The sequence below is a fragment of the Piliocolobus tephrosceles genome, chromosome 11, assembly GCF_002776525.5.
Source record: "Piliocolobus tephrosceles isolate RC106 chromosome 11, ASM277652v3, whole genome shotgun sequence".
NCBI classification, from domain to species: domain Eukaryota; kingdom Metazoa; phylum Chordata; class Mammalia; order Primates; family Cercopithecidae; genus Piliocolobus; species Piliocolobus tephrosceles.
In genome coordinates this window covers 76322984-76345794 of record NC_045444.1, presented here as the reverse complement: position 1 = coordinate 76345794, position 22811 = coordinate 76322984, and the positions used below count along the sequence as shown (strand labels likewise).

The window sequence follows — 22811 nt, the reverse complement described above, 5'->3', positions numbered from 1 at the left end:
TGCATTTAGAAATCAAGATCTAGACTCTGGGAGTGCTCTTTGCTACTGAGTGTCATGGCTTTCTCTCAGAGAATAGAGCTAGGATAATGTATGTATGTGTAATAGAATACATATACACTATGTACTTACCCATATATTCATGCATATCTGTAATTGTTTCTGTACTTATTCTGTGTGTGTATATTAAACTAAACATGAGTTCATAGTGATGTCTTTGTCTGTAATCCAGTACCATAGGTCAGGGTTCATTCTGTCTTTCTCTTCTTGTTCTAACTGTAACTCTGCTCCTGACAGTGAGAGCCAGGCTCCATTACTTACTAATTTAAGCCTAGTATATATGCAAAGCAGTTGCAGAATTGTTACCTGCTCCCCGCTACCAGGAAAAGCCATGTTGATAATAGTACACTGTTGATGTACAGTTCCTTTATCATCCATATAGTTTTCAGTCATTTCACTGATTTCCAAAGTTAGTTAGCTTCCTCATCACCACAGTCACTTCACTGAGGTTATGTCATAATGTGTAATTCAGTTAGGTTCTGAGAAAGAAATCCTGTTTCCCCAAATGACTAGATCACCCTCTCAGCCGAGGGGACCCCAGAGAAAGCTGAAAAAATGAGTTCCTGGCCAAGATGGATTGGGAGTTTGGAGACACTTTGTAATACCTCCTCCCTTGTTAGCCACCATTAGGCTTTCTTCCCTAAGAGTTACACAGAGACTAGCCTAAATTTTTCCCCTGCTAATTTCAAGCAACCACCTACCTGTTGTTCCTTCTTTTTGCAATTTTGACACAGCAGCTGACCAGCATTCCTTCCTAATAAAAGACCAGTGATGATGGAGTGGTTCTGGCCAGTCTGTGGAGGGAGGCTGCACACAGTGGGACTCCATTTGCTCTGCTTCATCTTTTGATGTATAGGGCCTAATTGTGATACATTTAATTGTTAAATCTCCACCCCAGAGTTAACATGGCATGCATGTTGCGTACATGTTGGCTTACTGTACATGCATGTGCCTCCTGTTTGTGAATATTCATAGCTCCTCCTGTAACTTGTTGAATATGTTTGTATAACCAGCCAGTTCAGCATGAATTCCCGTTTCATCTTTCCCTGGCTAGAAATGCTTGCTTCTTGGCTTCTGCCAGAGGCTGTGCTTCCCAGCCTGTGGGTTGGTCAGCCTGCAGCCTCTTTTATGAGAAGTAAAGCTGTCTTTTCCAAACTTACGAATCTCTGATTCTTCAGTTGACAGTTCATCTGTCATAGTCTGCATTCCATATTGGAATTCCCTGATATCCTGGGTAATTTTTTTCCTTTTTAAAAGATAGCTCATGCTATGGTTTGAATGTATGTGTCCCTCCAAAATTCATATGTTGGAGCCTAATACCAAATGTGATGGTATTAAGAGGTGGGGCTTTTTGGGAAGTGATAAGTCATGAGCACCCCACCCTTATGGATTAGTGTTCTTATAAAAGAGGTTGAGGAGAGTTAACTAATCCTTTTTGCCCTTTTCCTTCCTTGTGCCATGTGTGGATACACAGAACTCATGAAAAATAGGGTCTTACCAGTCTCTGAATCTTGAACTTGAACTTGCCTTGATCTTGATTTCGAACTTCCTAGCCTCTATAACTGTTAGAAATAAATTTCTGTTCTTTGTAAATTACCCAGTTAAAGGCATTTTGCTGTAGCAACAGGAATGGACTAAGACAGTTGGTGTACATTAAAGTTTACTGTGATGCACATTTCTGTGAGTTTTGACAAATTTATAAATCATGTGCCCACCACCCCAATACCATGCAGAGGAGTTCCATTCCCTTACAATTTTCCATGCTTCTGCGTTGTAGTCAGCCACTTCTCCTTCCCCCAACTCCCTCTCCCTCCTCTGGGGATTGAGATTGACTGCCTTGTTAAGTTTTCCTTTTCTTTTGTCCCCAATTCCTTTTCTTCAGCAGTTGTTGACAAACACTAAGGTCCTTAGGCTGTGGTCTTGAAGTGCTTCTCTTTTGAGATGAAGACTTATTTATTAGGCCTCTGTTTCCTTCCCCCACTGGAATGAGACATCAGAGCCCTAGGGCTACAAGCTTGAGGTTTTCCTTCCCCTCCCTGCAGATAAAGCCTTTTGTTCTGTATGGGAGATAAGGGGAAAGGATTTAGCAGTGATCTCTGTTTCCCTCCTGAGCCAGAACCCTCTGACTCCAGTCTTTGCTAGGAAAGCCTGGTTGGGTTCCAGGAAGAAAAGTCAGCAAGAGAGTGGGAAATGTTAACTAAGATTAACATTTTTAGTTAATCTTTCTTGTGGCTTATCCCCCTGGTAAGCAGGGGCGGCTGCTTCACTTCCAATTACAACATTCATGTAGATTTCTCTTTAGACTAATTTACAGCCATTGAGACAGACAAGTGTCTAATCTTTGACAAACCTGACTAAAACAAGCAATCACAAAAGGATTACTTATTCAATAAATGGTGCTGGGATAACTGGCTAGCTAGATGTGGAGAAATGAAACTGGACCCCTTGCTTAGACCATATGCAAAAATTATCTCAAGACGAATTAAAGACTTAAATGTAAAACCCAAAGCGGTAAAAACCCGGAAGACAACCTAGGCAGTATCATTCTGGACATAGGAATGGGCAAAGATTTCATGACGCAGATGCCAAAAACAATAACAACAAAAGCAAAAATTGACACATAAGATCTTATTAAAGAGCTTCTGTACAGAAAAAGAAACTATCAACAAACATACAACCTACAGAATGGGAGAAAATGTTTGCAAACTATGCATCTGACAAAGGTCCAATATCCAGCATCTGTAAGAAACTTAAATTTATGAGACAAAAAAAAATTTTCAGAAGAAGATACACATGCGGCCAACCACATATGGAAAAAAAAAAAAAAGCTCAGTATCATTGATCATTAGAGAAATGCAAAACAAAACCATGATGAGATACCATCTCACACCAGTCAGAATGACTATTATTAAAGTCAAAAAATAACAGATGGTGGGAGGTTGTGGAGAAAAGGGAACCGTGTATACACTGTTGATGGGAGTGTAAATTAGTTCCACCGTTGTAGAAAGCAGTGTGGCGATTTCCTCAAAGAGCTAGAAACAGAACTATCATTCGACCCAGCAGTTCCATTACTGGGTGTATACTAAAGGAATATAAATTATACTACCATAAAGACACAGGCACACATATGTTCACTGCAGGACTATTCACAATAGTAAAGACATGGAATCAACCCAAATGCCCATCAGTAGCAGATTGGATAAAGAAAATCTGGTACATATACCCCATAGAATACTATGCGGCCGTAAAAAAGAAGTTGTGACCTTTGCAGGAACATGGAGGGACCTGGAGGCCATCATCCTTAGCAAACTAATGCAGAAACAGAAAACCAAATACCGCACGTTCTCACTTATAAGTGGGAACTAAATGACGTGAACACATGGACACAAAGAGGGAAGCAACAGACACTGGGGCCTACTCGAGGGTAGAAGGAGGGAGAGGAGCAGAAAAAAATAACTGTTATATTCTAAGTTTATGTGACAGTCTGTACAACAAACCCCCATGACATGAATTTAATTATGTAACAATCCTGCGCATGTACCCTGGAACTAAAATAAAAGTAAAAAAACCAAAAAAAAAAAAAAACCAGCCAGGCGCGGTGGCTCAAGCCTGTAATCCCAGCACTTTGGGAGGCCGAGACGGGCAGATCACGAAGTCAGAAGATCGAGACCATCCTGGCTAACACGGTGAAACCCCGTCTCTACTAAAAATACAAAAAATTAGCCGGGCGAGGTGGCGGCGCCTGTAGTCCCAGCTACTCCGGAGGCTGAGGCAGGAGAATGGCGTAAACCCGGGAGGTGGAGCTTGCAGTGAGCTGAGATCTGGCCACTGCACTCCAGCCTGGGTGACAGAGCGAGACTCCGTCTCAAAAAAAAAAAAAACCTTAACGCTGTTTCCTAGCATTTAGAAAAATAAATCCATGTGTATCTATCTGTGAAAAAAAGTGTCAGACTGTTTTTTTCAGGTTTTGTAAGTTTATCCTTCCCCAGTACGTTTGTTTACTTATACTCAAGAATATATCAGATGTGTGTGTGTGTATCAGACTTTGATAATTGTCAATATGATTACAAAATATATCTTACTATTGCTAAAGTTTTGATTTAAATTTCTCATTAGAGAAACTCAGAAATTCAGATGAAATTGAAACACAACTTTTTCTGTTTAATAATTGTTCCTGTAACTTTAAGTGAATATAAATTATTTCTATTTTTATCTGATTTTTACAAAAATTAACTCCAATAATAAATGTGCAACTTGATTTCATAAAGGAGAACTTAAACATTGTGTAAACATGTTGCTTAATGCAGTCAAAATATGCACTTCTAGTTATTAGATTTTTGCTAATAAATATGCTGTTTAGTTTTAATTGGCATTCTCCAGTTAAAATTTTCCAATTTCAATTTTCAATTTTACATTACACACTTTTTCCATGCAAGGTTTTAAGTGTTGCCTTTACATAAAGGAATGTGTTAAGAATGGTGGTGCCATCTTCAACATACCTGACACAAGCAATGGGGAAAGGATTTCCTAATAAGTGGTGCTGGGAAAACTGACTAGCCATGTGCAGAAAGCTGAAACTGGACTCCTTCCTTACACCTTGTACAAAAATTAACTCAAGGTGAATTAAAGACTTAAATGTAAAACCCAAAACAGTAAAAACCCTAGAAAAAAACTTAGGCAGTACTATTCAGGACATAGGCATGGGCAAAGACTTCATGACCAAAACACCAAAAGCAATTGCAACAAAAGCCAAAATTGACAAATGGGATCTAATCAAACTAAAGAGCTTCTGCACCACTAAAGAAACTATCATCAGAGTGAACATGAACAGGTAACCTACAGAATGGGAGAAAAGTTTTGCAATCTACCCATCTGACAGAGGTCTAATATCCAGAATCTCCAAGGAAATGAAACAAATATACAAGAAAAAACAACCCTATCAAAAAGTGGGTGAAGGATATGAACAGACACTTCTCAAAAGACGACATGTGTACGGCCAACAAACATGAAAAGAAGCTCATTACTGGTCATTAGAGAAATGCAAATCAAAACCTCAGTGAGATACTATCTCACGCCAGTTAGCATGGCGATTATTAAAAAGTCAGGCAGGCTCACGCCTGTAATCCCAGCACTTTGGGATGCTGAGGTGGCCGGATCACGAGGTCAGGAGATTGAGACCATCCTGGCTAACACGTTGAAACCCCATCTCTTTAAAATTACAAAAAATTAGCCTGGTATGGTGGCAGGTGCCTGTAGTCCCAGCTACTTGGGAGGCTGAGGCAGGAGAATGGCATGAACCCAGGAAGCAGAGCTTGCAGTGAGCCGAGATGGAGCCACTGCACTCCAGCCTGGTCGACAGAGTGAGACTCCATCTCAAAGAAAATAAAAAAAATAAAAAGCCAGGCAACAACAGATGCTAGTGAGGCTGTGGAGAAATAAGAACGCTTTTACACTGTTGGTGGGAGTGTAAATTCAACCATTGTGGAAGACAGTGTGGCGATTCCTCAAGGATCTAGAACCAGAAATACTGTTTGACCCCGCAATCCCATTTCTGAGTGTGTACCCAAAGGATTATAAATCATTCTGTTATAAAGATACGTGTACACATATGTGTATTGCAGCGCTGTTTACAATAGCAAAGACTTGGAGCCAACCCAGATGCCCATCAGTGATAGACTGGAGAAAGAAAATGTGGCACATACACACCATGGAATACTAAGCAGCCATAAAAAACAATGAGTTTGTGTCATTTGCAGGGACATGAATAAAGCTGGAAGCCATCATTCTCAGCAAAATAACACAGGAACAGAAAACCAAACTCTCACTCATAAGTGGGAGTTGAACAATGAAAACACATAGACACAGGGAGGGGAACATCACGCACCGGGGTCTGTTGGCGGGTGGGGGGCAAGGGGAGGGAGAACTTTAGAACAAATACCTAATGCACGCAGGGCTTAAAACCTAGATAACAGATGGGTACAGCAAACCACCATGGCACATGTATACCTATGTAACAAACCTCCACATTCAGCACGTGTATCCCAGAACTTAAAAAAAGAATAGTGATGCCATGAGTCCTGATGATTGGGTATAGCAAAGTCCTGGGAAATCACTGTGTAGTTAAAACTGTGTTCCTTACAGGTGTTTTATTAGTTAGTACTGCAAAATCAATTATTAAGTCTGTCGTATTATAATCTGTCTGCAAACTACTTATTCTGCCTACCCTTTCACCACTCATTTCCTCAGCTAGCCTTTGTTCCACTGATGTTTTAACATCTTAACAAACATTTCCAAATAATCATTGCTTATGGCCTAGCATGTGCGGTTTCCTCTACCTGGAATTCTCATCTCCCCTTTTTCTTGGGATACATCAAGCCCCAACTCAAATATCATCTCTATTTTCAAGTTGACCATAGCTACAATAGTAAGAATTATTTGCCCTCTCTTATTCATCTTTGCTTTCTCAGCATGTAACGTAGAGCTTGATATACAGTAGTAAATTAAAAGATTTAAGAGTATTTCAAAGTCCAAGAAATTCTAGACTGGGGTCTATAGTAAGTCAGTTTATTCAGTTGGCTCAGAAATAAAAATTTAGGAGGTGTGTATGATTTGCTTTGGGATTGTCCATCTACATAATCTAAATAACTTTAGAAACTTGTAAGATGTACCTATTCATTCCTTTAGTTGCCATTAATATGCAAGATTTGCATTTGATATGTATGTTTTGATGTTGGCTTGTGATAAAAACTTAAGAAATTTTATCATAAAGTTATTCTTTGTTTATACAGAGAATGTCCAAGCACACAGATGCAGCAGAAGATGTGCTATTGGAAAAAAAAGGTTGTGCGGGAGTCATAACACTAAACAGACCAAAGCTCCTCAATACACTGACTCTTAATATGATTCGGCAGATTTATTCACAGCTAAAGGTTTGTAATTTTCTTATTGCAGTTATATGGATTCTTCTCAAAGTATATCATAATAGGACACTTCTGGTTTTTTCTCCCATAGAATCACATAATTATCTGGGATCTGCATCTCAGTAAGCCCCATTGATTCTTGAGGTTTCAGTGCTTCCCCTGTGCAGTTATTCTTGAGCATCCCTGGTGATAGGGAGCTCACTGCCTCCTGAGTCAGATTCTTTGATTTTATGTAGCACTGATTTGTTTGCAAGTTTCTTTTTGTGTTCTGGCACTGTGTATTTCTCTGACCTTTAAACTAGTGATACTTTTTCTGCCTCTGAGAGAATGAGTGTACAAATCTAATCTGCTTCCACCTGATGACCTTTTCATTTGAAGACAGCTGCTTTTTTTTTTTTTTTTTTGAGACAGAGGAGTCTCGCTCTGTCCCCCAGGCTGCAGTGCAGTGGCGCCATCTCGGCTCACTGCAAGCAAGCTCCGCCTCCCGGGTTCACGCCTTTCTCCTGCCTCAGCCTCCGGAGTAGCTGGGACTACAGGCGCCTGCCATCACACCCGGCTAATTTTTTGTAGTAGAGACGGGGTTTCACCGTGTTAGCCAGGATGGTCTCAATCTCCTGACTTCGTGATCTGCCCACCTCGGCCTCCCAAAGTGCTGGGATTACAGGTGTGAGCCACTGCGCCCGGCCAGACAGCTACTTTTAAGCTGCCTGCTTTTTCTCAGAGAAGGCCATAAACTTTCGTAAGTGAACAGCATGGAATAGTAGAAAAACAGGACTTAAAGTCAGACTGTCTGGTTTGAAACTCGGATTTCTATTTATTAACTGTGTAAGTTGGGAAAGTTAATCTCTCCGTACCTCAATCTCCTCAGCTCTGAAATGGGGATGATGATATGTAAAAATTAAGTGAGTAGTGTATATAAGTACCTAATGTAGTCTACCATGCAGATGTAGAACAAATCCTAGTTTTCCACTGGCTACCAATTCCTTAATTCATTCGATGAGTCTGTCTTCCATTCTTGTGTTTCTGTTTGAGATACCATGATAATATGTCTCAAAATGTGATACATAGAAATAAGCCAAATATTGCAAATAATAAAGTTGGGCCAGAGTGGAAGAAATTAGAAATGTTCATGTTAGAATAACATTTCTATTAATGTAATTAATATAGTCCAGTATTGCACGAACCTTTTGGACAATCACGTCTGTCCAGCTACGTCTTCCTTGTGAGTTACATTTTTATTCTGTAGTACAAGTTGAACATCCTTAATTCAAAATGCTACAAAATTCAAAAACTCTTTAAGTATCGACATGACGCCGCAAGTGGAAAATTCCACACCTGGCCTCATGATGGGTTGCAGTCAAAACACAAGTGCACAACACACTGTTTATTCAGCATCCCTAAGGGAAAAAATTAATTACCTTCAGGCTTTGTGTATGAGGTATATATGAAACCTAAAGGAATTCCCAATCCCCAAGATACGTCATTCTGTATATGCAAATATTCTAAAATCTAAAAAAGTCTGAAACACTTCTGGTCCCAAGCATTTCAGATGAGGGATACTCAACCTGTATAGATTGATAGAACCCCTGTTAAGTTTTCTGTCTGTAGGTAACTAATTTTTCATTTCGTCCATTGTTCTGGACTTTCACATTTTCATTGGCTCTTGATTCTTTCATCCTACTTATTTGTTAGCTGTCTTTACCAATCCCAAATCACTTGGATTTTTTTATCAATATTATATGTGGTTTCACTCTGTTACTTACACATTAAGAGTAAGACAGTGAGCCCTGTATCAGCACAGTAGAAAGGTTATTGCTATGTTTATCAGCAGTCTTTGGGTTGATTTGTTCGCCAGATTTATACGTTTATGTAACATTATTATTATGCCCATATTTGTTCATCTTGGTATCAGAGTTATGGCAAAGATTTTAGGTGCCATCTGGAAATTTGGATCACACAGTGTACTCATCTAGCAACCTTTTGAAATAGCCTAAGCCTCTACTTTATCTGGGAAAAGCAAATGAAGTTCATTCAATGAAGAATGGGATGAGATTTGTTCTTCTGGATATCCCTTATATAAGAAGATGTACTGTCACACACATATATGTATATGAATATATGTATATTATTGCGTATCTGTGCATATGTATATAACTTTAATGAGTTTGTGTTTATAATATGTTTATACCATCTTCTGTTACATTTGAATAGAAGTGGGAACAAGATCCCGAAACTTTCCTGATCATTATAAAAGGAGCTGGAGAAAAGGCTTTCTGTGCTGGGGGTGATATCAGAGGTAAAAACTTTTCCCTTTCACCTGAATGCTGTTCCCCGCCCCACTAAAACTGATCAAGTATTGTCAAATTTTTGTAGTAATTTGTAATTTGCTTTACTTCTTATAATTTTTTTATTATAAAGTTAATACATTCTTAACTTAGAAAAAAGAAAAATGTGAAGACTTAACTTTCTGCAGTTAGTATTAGCAAACGAGGAGAATAGCTGATTTTTTTTCTCACTACACAAATACCCTTTTGAAATTTAAATATGTTGTCTCTCTCCCTGAATCATCACAAATAAAATGTCCAGTTAAGGTATATGGGTCCACTTTATATTTTAGAAGAGCTGATATTAAGCAGTTCTGTTAGTCTTATGACCTGACTATCTGGCCATGTTGACTTGCCATTCTCCAAAAATGACATGCTCTCATATGTTCATAATTTTTCCTGTGCTTCCCACTATTCGTGATCCCAAACCAACCATCTTCTATGTACTTATTTATAGCATTTATCCTGTTACATTGTAAATATACTTTACATGTGTTTAAACATGCTGAGATAAAAAGAGAAACTGTCTTTATTTTTCATAATTGTTCAGGTCAGTCTGTCTATACACATTTAAATGTTAAAGACAAAAGAGAAGAAATGACTGTTCTCAGCGTCAGTGTCATGGTCATAATCACTATAATCATGATTATAGTATAATCATGAGATTATACTATATAATTTCTGATTATATATAGTATAATATACTGTATATAATATACTCTGAGTATATATAGAGACACTGATGCTGAGAACAGACATTATAGTATAATCATGATTATAGTCATAATCACTATAATTGTTCATATTATATATACAGTATATTGAAACCTTTTACATTTTGTATTTTGTTCCTTGTGGAATTGGTAGGGTTCGGGGATTGTTTTTTTGTTTGTGTTTTAATTTTATTTGTTTGTTGTATTAAGACAACCATCTTTGGGCTTGTTCACTAAACTTACGTAAACCATTACCTTAGGAATAGGAAAAAAGCTGGATTCAGGATATAATTTCAGATACTTACTAATGAATTTTAAAATTGCAGTTTAATGAAAACTTTGCTTAAACTGATCTGTTAACTGAATTGTTTTTGAAATCTGTTGTTTTGCCTACAACATGCATTTTTTTATTATTATTATTTTATTTATTTATTTTTTTGAGACAGAGTTTCACTCTTGTCACCCTGGCTGGAGTGCAGTGGCGCGATCTCTCCTCGCTGCAACCTCCACCTTCTGGGTTCAAACGATTCTCCTGCCTCAGCTTCCTCAGTAGCTGGGATTACAGGTGCCTGCCACTATGCCCTGCTAATTTTTGTATTTTTGGTAGAGACAGGGTTTCACCACGTTGGCCAGGCTGGTCTTGAACTCCTGACCTCAGGCGATCCGCCTGCCTCGGCCTTACAACAATGTGCATATTTTTAAAATACTGTTTTTCAGCCTTGAGTTAGCCTTTCGTCTGGCCTGTGATCTTGTCAGTTTACAGATGGGCAGAGCTTTGTGTGTTGAGTTTATTAGCTGCTTCTGTCTGAGCTATTTCTGCATATAGGCCTAATTTTATACTGATGTTTGGAAATAACAGTTACAAATTGTAGAATTATTGTAGTTTACACATATAAAGCAGTGGATTCAAGTCCAGGAAATGTAGTTTCTGATTTGTTTTTCTAAGACCACCGGAGCAGGCACAAAAGAACCAGCGAGAGCAGGCAAGGGTAGGAGCAAAACTGCAAATTTATTTTTGGTCACCTAGCTTCAGGGAAGAAGGTGGGTAGGGAGAGGTCTTTCGGCCTCCGGCAAAGGAGGCCAAGAGTCACCCGGTGAAGCTCTCGGAGGGAGTTCCTAATACAGTCCCGACATCCCGACAGGAGTGGGGGCTGGGAAGTCCGCCCGGGACGCTGGCCGGCAGCGACTTTTCTAGGAGTGGGAGGGCAATAGGCAGGGCACGGGCGTGTCGGGGGCGTTTCGTAGGTGCGACTGGTCTCTTCGGATTGACATCACCTGGTGCATGCCCGGTTGGTCTGCACCTTCCCGGGCGCGGGCTGCATTTTCGTGCGCGCGCGGGAAAAGTTGGTGATGAAGAACCTGGAAGTGCGCCATCCTGCCTCGGTTCGTCCAAACAGTTTCTTGAAAGATTGTAGTCCAAAACGATAAGTGGACACTCAGAAAATTTTCAAAAAATGATTGTGAAGGACACATAATTTTAATTTAGATGAAACTAATTGATTAGAATAGAAATTAGGTCAGAAAAAGATTTGAAGGAAATTTGAGAAGGTTTTTGAGGTAAAAGAGTTTCATTCCAAAGGCGATAAAACTTATATTCCTTTCCTTTTAGAATTGGCAAGCAGTGATAAGAGCTGAATAAAGATGATAGACAATGACAGTCATTTTTTGTTTGTTTGTTTAGGTATATATCAGTGAAACCTCAGAGTGGTAAAAGTAGATGTCAGATCTTTCTTTTAAAAACCAGTAAAAGGGCTGGGTGCAGTGGCTCACACCTGTAATCTTAGCACTTTGGGAGGCTGAGGTGGGAGGATTGCTTGAGCTGAGGAGTTTGAGACCAGCTTGGGCAACATGGTGAAACCCCGTCTCTACTAAAATACAAAAAAGAAAAATTATCTGGGCGTGGCTGCATGTGCCTGTATTCCCAGCTACTTAGGAGGCTGAGCCAGGAGAATTGCTTGAACCTGGGAGGTGGAGGTTGCAGTGAGCTGAGATCGCGCCACTGCACTCCAGCCTGGCGACAGGGCAATACTCCGTTTCAAAAACAAACACCCCCAAAAACCAGGAAAAGAAGTCAACATATGAAACATTTTGAAGGAAGAGATACCAGAATTCTAGAGTTAGGAGGCCCAAGCCGGCAGATCACCTGAGGTTGGGAGTTTGAGACCAGCCTGGCCAATATAGTGAAACCCCGTCTCTGCTAAAAATACAAAAATTAGCCGGGCTTGGTGGCGCATGCCTGTAATTCCAACTACTTGGGAGACTGAGGCAGGAGAATTGCTTGAACCTGGGAGGTAGAAGTTGCAGTGAGCCAAGATTGTGCCACTGCACTCCAGCCTGGAAAACAAAGCGAGATTCTGTCTCAAAACAGACAAAAAACAAACGAGAATTCTAGAGTTAGTGTTAAAGTCGGTAGACAACATTTTGTGTGTAATACTTTCCTGTAAAGGAGGAAACATATTTATGAAATGTTTAGTTTGTGTTTTAATAGATAAATCTCAAAGGACTTAAAGATAGGAAAGGCATATGAGTTGCAGTATATAGAAGAGGAAACTTTGTTAGCAGTCTTGAGATTGACTGGAGGAAGAATATGGTAGGAGATGTGAACTCTGGGTAATAGAAGATTGCAGTAGAAGTGAAACCATTTGATAGTGTTCACTATTCAGTAGATATTTACTGAGCATTTGTTTTTTAAGCCAGGTAATGGTATGCTGTAGCAATGTCTTTGAGAAGTTACATTTCTATTGATGTTAGTAAATAAGAATGTCAGTATATTATTTACCTGTCTAGCCTCACCTTTTCCCTTTGCCCTTTAGTCTTTTAAAACTGTTTGATTCTTGATTTTACTCTTCTTTCTTGACTTTGAGGCTTTGTAGGGTACTGCTTCCCTTACTCAGAATTTTTCTTCCTGTCATTTTCTAGGAAATTCCTATTTACCTTTTCAAACTTGGCTTAGGGTTACCTCTTCTAGGAAGCCTTCTTTTAATTAATTACACATCTCCTGCTCCCATTCTCACAGCACCCCAATTCTTATAGGAGAAAGAATATGTTTTAGTATCAATCTGAACTCCAGGACAGCCATCTTGTGTTGCTGTCTTTATTATCTGCAACACCTAAAACATTAGTTGGTATGTAGTAGGTGCTCAGTAAATGTTTCATGGGGGAAATGAATGTGACAGAAATATTTAAGGATATGGGATATGTTGTAGCGCCATACACATACATGTATAATACATTTTGTATTAAGATATATTACCAAAAGAAATGCGTGTCTAGCAAATGTTAATTTAAGTGCTAGAGAAAACAATCAAAAGAAAATGTGGTTTGCTGCAATATATTATTATTATTTTTTGAAGAGACAGGGTGTCACTGTTCTGTCCAGGCCAGAGTACAGTGGTATGATCCTGGCTCACTGTAGCCTCAGTATCCTGGGCTGAAGTGATCCTCCCAGCTCAGCCTCCTGAGCAGGCACGTGGCACTGCAGCCAGCTAATAAAACATTTTTTGTTGAGTCTCACCAGGCTGGTCTCAAACTCCTGGCCTCAAGGAATCCTCCCACCTGGTTTCTCAAAGTGCTACAATTACAGGTTTGAGCCACCATGCCCAGCCTGTAATTTCTAATCTAACATTTTGTAAGAAGCATGGAAAACAAAAATAGAAATTTTTGCCTCAAAGCTTTGACACTGGACTATGGATCTGTGACTATAATATAATTTCTGTGGCAGGGGCAACTTCAAAACTTTAACAAGTCATTTTAGAGTACTCCCTTTCCCCCAGTATTTAATTATCGTAATACTTTTGATCTAGATGACAACGTTGACTATTAAATCGTTTTTTTTTTTTTCTGTAATCTTTCCTTCCTAGTGATCTCGGAAGCTGAAAAGGCAAAACAGAATATGGCTCCAGTTTTCTTCAGAGAAGAATATACGCTGAACAATGCTGTTGGTATGTATGTTCTGCTCAGAGCTTTGGAAATGGAATAAAGAAATAAGGTGGACAACCGGGTGCAGTGGCTCACGCTTGTAATCCCGGCACTTTGGGAGGCTGAGGCGGGTGGATCACGAGGTCAGGAGTTCGAGACCTTTCTGGCTAACACGGTGAAACCCCATCTCTACTAAAAGTGCAAAAAATTAGCCAGGCGTGGTAGTGGGTGCCTGTAGTTCCAGCTACTCGGGAGGCTGAGGTAGAGAATGGCATGAACCTGGGAGGCGGAGCTTGCGGTGAGCTGAGATTGTGCCACTGCACTCCAGCCTGGGCGACAAAGTGAGACTCCGTCTCAAAAAAAAAAAAAATGAGGTGGATGTATGTACTTTGTTAAAAATGTAATCAATAGGCAGTCTTACTTAAACTTTTAATACCATGTGCCAGGCATAAATAAAGTTGATTAAACAATTTTGAGTGCTTATTTAAAAACAGTAACCCTTTAATATTAGTAGTCTATATACTTAACTGCTGTTTGTTAAAAAATCAATATGAGGCCGGGTGTGGTGGCTCACGCCTGTAATCCCAGCAATTTGGGAGGCTGAATGGGTGGATCACCTGAGGTCAGGAGTTTGAGACTGGCCTGGCCAACATGGTGAAACCCCATCTCTATTAAAAATACAAAAATCAGCTGGGTGTGATGGCATGTGCCTATAATCCCAGCTACTCGGGAGGCTGAGGCAGGAGAATCAGCTTGAATCTGGGAGGTGGAGGTTGCAGTGATTCGAGATCGCACCACTGCACTTCAGTCTGGGCAACAAAGCAAGACTCCATCTCAAAAAAAAATCAGTATGAGAATATGGATTTCTGATCATGTGGTAGCTTTAGCTTTCTTGGGGGAAAAACCTTGGGTTCCAGTTTTCTCTATAAAATGAAGTATATAGTATCATTTCCTAATTCTTAAAAAACTTGGGAATACAAATTTCTTTATATTCAAGGTTCAAGGTTTCATTGGAGGTGAAGCAGTGTTTTTATCAAGCATGTGTTTCAAAAGTTAAGATACAGGAAGTAACATAATAAGTACTTGTGTACCCTCTAGCCCAGAATTAACAGACATCAATATTTTATTTTTGCTTCATGATTTAAAATGTCTTCAAAAGAAATATAATACTGCAAGTCTGGAAGTTACATTTCAGTTCATTTTTTTGCTTTCCTCAGTGCCATTACTTTCCCCAGAAGCAACCATTTATCCCTCCTCAAAAACAACCATTGTCATTAATTTTCAGTGTATTCTCCTAGACCATATTTGACATTTTTACTAAATATTTGTGAACTAAAAGATTTTAAGTTAGAATTTGATTGAATACGTGATATTAAAGTATTTTGACATAGTTGAAAAAATAAATTCAGGTTTTCTCATGTGCCTTTTAGACAAACATATTTATATATTGGCATAAAAACATGAATTAATATCTAGTAGATTAAACACATGGGGATATATATGTTTTTGTAAAAACATGAATTGATGAAAATAATTACTAAGTGATGAAAAAAGAAGCTGTGCAATAATTTAACATTAAAGTATTTAAAATAGTAAAACATGTTTATTTTAATTTTATTATTTATTTATTTATCTTTTGAGACAGAGTCTTGCCCTGTCACCCAGGCTGGAGTGCAGTGGTGCGATGTTGGCTCACTGCAGCCTCTGTCTCCCAGGTTCACGTGATTCTCCTGCCTCAGCCACTTGAGTAGCTGGGATTACAGGCATGCACCACCACACCCGGCTAATTTTTGTATTTTAATTAAGGACAGGTTTCACCATGTTGGCCAGGCTGCTCTCGAACTCCTGACCCTAGTTGATCCACCTGCCCCGGCCTCCCAAAGTGCTGGGATTACAGGCATGAGCCACCGCACCTGTGGTGTATAAGTTTAAATGTAGAAGTTTAAAGACAAAATAGAAATGCAAAATATTGTATCATATTTTATACAGCAAAGTAGACAAATAGAGGCTGCCATTTTTTGAACTTTCCAGTTCTTTTTGTTTTTTAGCTTTTATTTTAGGTTTGAACGAAAAGATTTTTACTTTGTGTTTAGAAATTTACATAAATACTATCTTACTGTGTATACCATTCCATAAACTGTTTTTAACAACATGGAATATAACTGTTCTGTGGTATTCAATATTATGATTATATCCCACATTAATTATCTGTTCTACATATTTAATGGATATTTTAGCTTCCAATAGTTACTAACATAGATAGTTGTACTCTTGTATGTGCTCCCTTATTTCCCATGCGCAAAAGTTTCTCCAGAAATAATATGTAGAATGGATAGATCATAGTGTTTATGCATCATTACTTTGTTTCCAAATTCTTTAAGATGCGTTTTCTACATGTCTTTTGTCTTGGCTGCTGTTGGACTTTGGGTCTTCCATATGAATTTTAGAATTGTTTTATCTGGTTTCACAAAAGTTTCTACTGAGATTATGATTAGACTTAGAATGAATTATGGGTTACTTTGGAGGGAGTTGACATCTTTGAGATTGAGTCTTCTCAACCATAATTTGGCATAGCTCTTCCTTTTTTTTTGTTTTTTTAAAGATAGGGTCTTGATCTGTTGCCCAGGCTGGAGTGCAGTGGCATGATCACAGCCCACTGCAGCCTCAACCTCCTATGCTTAAGTGATCAAGTGTTCCTCCCACTTCAGCTTTCTGAGCAGCTGGGAGCACAGGTGTTTGCCACCACACCTGACTATATATTTTTTAAGAGATGGGGTTTTGCTGTATTGCTCAGACTTGTCTCGTACTGCTGACCTCAAGCAATCCTCCCACCTTGGCCTCCCAAAGAGCTTAGATTACAGGTGTCAGCCACCACACTGGGCCCTGGTTTTTTGTTTAAAATCAAAGATTAAGTTGTTAAATGATAACAAATAGATAGGATTGTGTTGGATTGACATTTAAAAATACGTATTTTATAAGCCATACATTTAGTCATCTTTGGTGTGTCTTGCTAAAATTTCCTAGGGAGAATCTTGAGTATATATAATGTGGGTTTGTTTTGAGAAAAAGGGAATGTATTATAAACACTGTAACTAAAATTACAGCTCTATTTCTTTCAGGTTCTTGCCAGAAACCTTATGTTGCACTTATTCATGGAATTACAATGGGTGGGGTAAGTAGACTTTTTACTCTGATCATTGATGTGAGTTGTATTAAAAATAAGTTAATAATTATTAAACAGAAATGAGCTGATGAATGTAATATAATAGACCTCATTGAAGCATAATTGTGTGGATTTTGGATCCTGACAGATTTGAGATATAATATTTGCTTATAGCACTTTTAGACTATCCCAGCCCAAAAGAATATTTTCTGTTCTTAATTATGTTATATGGCTGGGCATGGTGCCTCACATCTGTAATCCCAGCACTTTGGGAGGCCAAGATGGACGGATCACTTGACGTTAGGAGTTTGAGACCAGCCTCGCCTACATGGTGAAACCCTGCTTCTATTAAAAATACAAAAATTAGCTGAGCATGTGATCTCAGCTACTCAGGAGGTTGAGGCACGATAATTGCTTGAACCCAGGAGGTGGAGCTTGCAGTGAGCTGAGATTGCACTACTGCACTCCAGCCTGGGTGACAAAGTGAGACTGTCTCAAAAAAAAAAAAATACACACACACACACACACACACACTATATGCTATTTTAATTTTTTGAATTAACAAGTTTTTTTAAGCAATGGCAACTTTTTATCTTTTAATATGTGGAGCCCTTTTTCTACTTAAAAATAAACTGTTTTCAGGAGCTTCAGAAGAGAAACTAGAATGTTGAGTTTTTTTTTTTTTAATTCGGTATTAGAGATTTGGTTGCCTAAATTGTACCTATTACTCAAAATTTCACCTTAGTGGAAGTGTGTGGATTCTTTATGAAGTTCTCTGTAACTGCATTTCTGTCAGTTGACAAATATTCTGTCTCTGTGCTATTACAGAGAAGTCTAAAATGTAACTGACATTGATTAACTTGACCTGGAGTTAGAGAAAACATGAAATAATTACAAAACAATTGGTAAATTGTAAGGTACTGACAAAGATTAGCCTTTAAAGAAGTGAGGGGTCAGAATGGGTCTTCATGGCAGGAAAGGGCTGCATGGAGAAGATGGTGAATTGAACTGAGCCTAGAAAGGTAGTGGAGGAGAGAAAAAGTAATGTATTTTCCTCACCGATTGCAGGAGTCATGGCCAGTATCCGTATAACAAAAGACAGATTAACAATAGAGGAGCATAACACATTTATTTAATCAAAGTTTTACATGACATGGGAGCCTTCAGAAATGAAGACCCAAAGAGCCACAGATCCAGGAAAAACTGTGTTTTTGTGTGTAAGTTCAATGAACAATGGATGGTCATATAGAAGTATGATTGTACAAAAACGGTATTATTCATTAGTAATAAATGGGGGAACTTAGGTAGGCTTGTTTGTTGAGATTCTTCTTGGCCTCTCTGTGTAACATTCCTTTCCTCCAGGTATAGAATGGGGCCCTTGTCACATGAGGGTTTAATGACTTTCAAGGCCAGGTGTCATGGCTCATGCCTGTAATCCTAGCACTTCGGGAGGCTGAGGTGGGTGAATCGCTTGAGGCCAGGAGTTCGAGACCAGCTTGGGCAACATGGCGAAACCCCATCTCTACTAAAACTACAAAAATCAGTTGGGTGTGATGGTGTGCACCAGTAATCGCAGCTACTGGGGAGGCTGAGGCACGAGAATTGCTTGAACCCAGGAGGTTGTAGTGAGCTGAGATCATGCCATTGCACTCCAGCCTGGGTGACAGAGCGAGACTCTGTGTCAAAAAAAAAAAAAAAAAAAAAGAAAGACATACTTTCAGAAGAGGTAGGTTAGAGAACTTCTTTATGGCCAACTGTCCCACAAAAAGGTGGGGGAAAGTCACAGTGGCCTCCAAGTGGCCATAGTTTGGGGTAGCATGTCCTGAGCCATGACAATAGGTAGGTAGGGCCCAGGTAGGTAGAGTCTAAGTAGGTAGGTAGTATGAAGCCAAAAGGTGGAATTTTGAAATTCCACCTGTTTAGTGTTTTAAGGAACGATTTGGAATACAGGTAGTTCCCCACTTTGTTCTAGTAGAACCACCCTAAATAAGGACCGGGAATTGCTTAGATCTTGCACATCATTTTGGGAAGGGATTCTACTAGCAAGGGCGATCTGTACGTCTCTGCTTGGCAGAAACTGAGTGTGGGTTGGTTGTGCTTTAACCTGGGGAAGATGAAAGCTCTCTGAAAAAAATACTGTAGAATAAGAGGAAGGGAAAGAATCTGAAGCATTGAAGGAAGAGCTGCCCTGTGAATGTGAAAGAAACCAGGAGGAAATGAAGACGAAAACAATGGGCATACCCAACAGCGTGAAAAATAAATGTGACCCCGTTAAAACAGGAAAGAAATCCCATAAGGAGAGAGCAGACTCAGATGAAAGGACTACAAGTTGAAAAAGGGAAACAGATAACAGGGAGGATGACGGGGAACTAATACACGGTAGCAAAACTGACATTCTATTTCAATGGCATTAGATTAGAAATGAATTTAATATTACAGATAGTGAAGTATCTGTGGAGAGTAAACTTGAGAAACTCTCACAAAGCATTAAAAAAAATACGTAAGTGGTGAAAATGAGTGTTTTGAGGTAATGACTGTGAAAGAAAATTACTGCGGACCCAAAAAAGGAGTGATAAATACTCCATTGAAAGTAAATCAAACACTTGGAACAGAAATAATGATCAGATATGATGAAATAAGACTTTAAGTAAAAACAAAAACTCCCAAACTCAGATATATATAATTAAAGGAACCACAGAATTTCAGATAAGCGAAAAGAGACCCACACCTAGATAAAAGCTCAGGTAAATTTTTTAAAATTATAAACCTTAAGAGAAAAAAAGCTAACTGTGAGTAGTCAGGCCAAGGAATCAAGGTAAATGGGGTGATTAGTGAATGCATGTTATATACACATTTCTTCAGATTGCTGTGTTACACAGTGTGACAGAAGTCAATGGGTTGAGAAGTTGTGAAGTAGTTAGGATCCAAGAGTTTTCTCCCCAACTAAGTTGTTATTAGTATAAATATAAAATAAAAATATTATCAGGAATGGTAAATATATTGCTGACATATTACTGAGAATATTTCAATAACTATTTGGTCTAGTTGACCAAGAGATCACTTAAAGTTATAACTCAAGACTGTTTCTGATATGAAAGGATTGGTGAACTGCCCTTGGTGCTATTAAGTGGGCAGAACTTCCATTTTTTTACAGAAGCCTGAGAATTATATTGCTTTAGCGCAGCATGTCTGAATGCACTGGCCATGTTCTTCAGTACTGGGGCTTGTGTAGCTTGGTATAGTGTTTGTATATTATTCCTCATGTGTAACAACCAAGAATATTTATTTCAAAAGAAAGACTGCAGTGAAACAGACCAAGATAATGTTGTCTTGAATAGATGAACATGCTGCCGCTTCTTCATACTGGTCTCTGTTTTCAGTATTTAAAGAGCATAAATAACTTTCAAATAAATATATACTTTATATCAGCCTTTCTTAACGAGAATTCCACCAGAGGATTAAGTCTTAATGCCCTAAAATGTTCTTGGGTTTGCCTAGAGAATCCGTCTCTAGACTGGGGCCTAGCAGTCTGTTTGAACAAGCCAAGCTCTCCAAGTAATTCTGAGTCATGTTAATTTGAGAAATAGGGCTCTAAGCCATCCCTTGAATATAATAAATTGGTTCCTATTTCTGTCCTGTGCTTCTTGAATGGTACTAGTTATGTACTATCCTTGGAAGAATTGAGAATATAATCACATCATTTGCGGTGATCTGTGGTTCAGATGAGGAACCCCTGAGAAAGTTTGTTTTATACTATATTGTATCTGCTCCCTTAAAAAAAATTGTCTTTTCTTCCATCAGGTATGCCCAACCACATACATCCTTAAAGACTGAAGTTCTACCCTCTTTTTTAATAGTCATACATAGTATGGATTGAGCATCTCTTGTCTGAAATGCTTAGGACCAGGAGTGTTTTGGATTTTGGAATATTTGCAATATGTTATAAATAAAGTTTCAGTGCTGCAAAAGAAATAGCACTCGAATATAACATTTTATTTTTAATTCTCAGCAAGGCGATGTACTTCTATAGAAGGGTGTGCCCTTACAGATGGAGCAGTGGTGAGCACACACCTGGAAAAGGAAGGGGGAAGGAGTTCTTATTCCTGATAAACATGGCCCCTGCTGCTGTGTCATTCCCCTGTTGGCTAGGGTTAGACCAGACAGGCTAAACTAATTCTGATTGGCTAATTTAAAGAGAGTGATGGTGTGAGTGGTTTGGCAGAAAAAATGGTTATGGCAGAGCAGTAAATTGGAGTGAGTCAGGGTGGAGCAGGTAATCGAAAAAGATTGCGTTATGGGGAAGTTAAGTTTAAAAGTAGAAGGCAACGAATTGAACATACACTGATCCTTTGAAGAGAAATTTAGAACTCATATCTAACAACTTAAATCTTAAATCCAAAAATCTGAAATCTGAAATGTTCCAAAATCTGAAATATTTGGAGCACCAACGTGATACTCAAAGGAAATGCTCATTGGAGCATTTCAGATTTCAGAGTTTTGGATTGAGGATGCTCAACTTACACTACAATTAGATGTGATTTCTTTTTCCATTGAGTCAGTGCTTTCAGTCTGTACTCTAAATTTGGTGTTTGTACTTTATTGTTACTTTATATCTCATCTTCCCAATTGTATTAGATGGTCTAGAAAGGGCAAGGATTATCCTACCTTTTTTTTGTTTTGGCCTTCCCATAACAACTAGGAATGTACAGTTATAGAGAAATTTTTAAACAATTATACCCTAAATAATAAACATCTTGTATAGCCTTTGAAAGGGTAAACAACAGGCTGGAAGTGAACAGTTTCTTTTTTTTAGTAGTGGGGTTTTGTGTTTATCTTGGTTTTGAAGGCCACAATTTTCATGTCTGATTTACAAACTTCTGTGATTTGAGCATGGGTTGTCCCCACCAAAACCCATGTTGAGGCTTGTTTCCAATGTGGTGGTGTTGGGAGATGGTGCCTTTAAGAGGTGATTATGTTGTTAAGATGGATTAGTATCTTTCTTGCAAGACTGGGTTAGCTCTTGTGGGAATGTTAGTTTCTGCGAGAGCAGGTTGTTGTAACGTGAGGTTGCTTCCTATGTTTTGGGCTTTTTACATGTGCCTGGTACTTCTTCTGTTTCTCTGCCATGTTTTCATGTAACATAAGGCCTTCACTAGAAGCTGCCAGATGCAGCCTCTCAATCTTGACCTTTCCGGTTTGTAGAACCATCACCTAAATAAACACATTTTTAAATTTTGTTTTATAAATTACCTAGTCCGTGTATTCTGTTACAGTAGCACAAAATGGACTGAGACAGAAAATTGGTACTGAGAAGTGTTTCTAATAACAAATACCTGGCCGGGCGCGGTGGGGCGCGGTGGCTCAAGCCTGTAATCCCAGCACTTTGGGAGGCCGAGATGGGCGGATAACGAGGTCAGGAGATCGAGACCATCCTGGCTAACACGGTGAAACCCCGTCTCTACTAAAAAATAAAAAAAAACTAGCCGGGCGAGGTGGTGGGTGCCTGTAGTCCCAGCTACTCCGGAGGCTGAGGCAGGAGAATAGCGTGAACCCGGGAGGCGGAGCTTGCAGTGAGCTGAGATCTGGCCACTGCACTCCAGCCTGGGCGACAGAGTGAGACTCCGTCTCAAAAAAAAAAAAACAACAACAAATACCTGAAAATGTGGAAGTGGCTTTGGAATTGGGTAATGGATAAACACTTGAAAGAGTTTGGAGG

At 39.0% G+C, this 22811-nt stretch overlaps 1 protein-coding gene across 1 annotated transcript in view; it reads left to right on the top strand.

The window, feature by feature from the left end:
• Positions 1-22811, top strand: part of HIBCH (3-hydroxyisobutyryl-CoA hydrolase) — a 125859-nt gene that overhangs the window by 16034 nt on the left and 87014 nt on the right. The window contains exons 3-6 of the mRNA XM_026454401.2: positions 6846-6986; positions 9189-9273; positions 13875-13955; positions 17052-17104. Coding sequence (XP_026310186.1) covers positions 6846-6986; positions 9189-9273; positions 13875-13955; positions 17052-17104 — 360 coding nt within the window. The remainder of the gene's footprint in view (positions 1-6845; positions 6987-9188; positions 9274-13874; positions 13956-17051; positions 17105-22811) is intronic.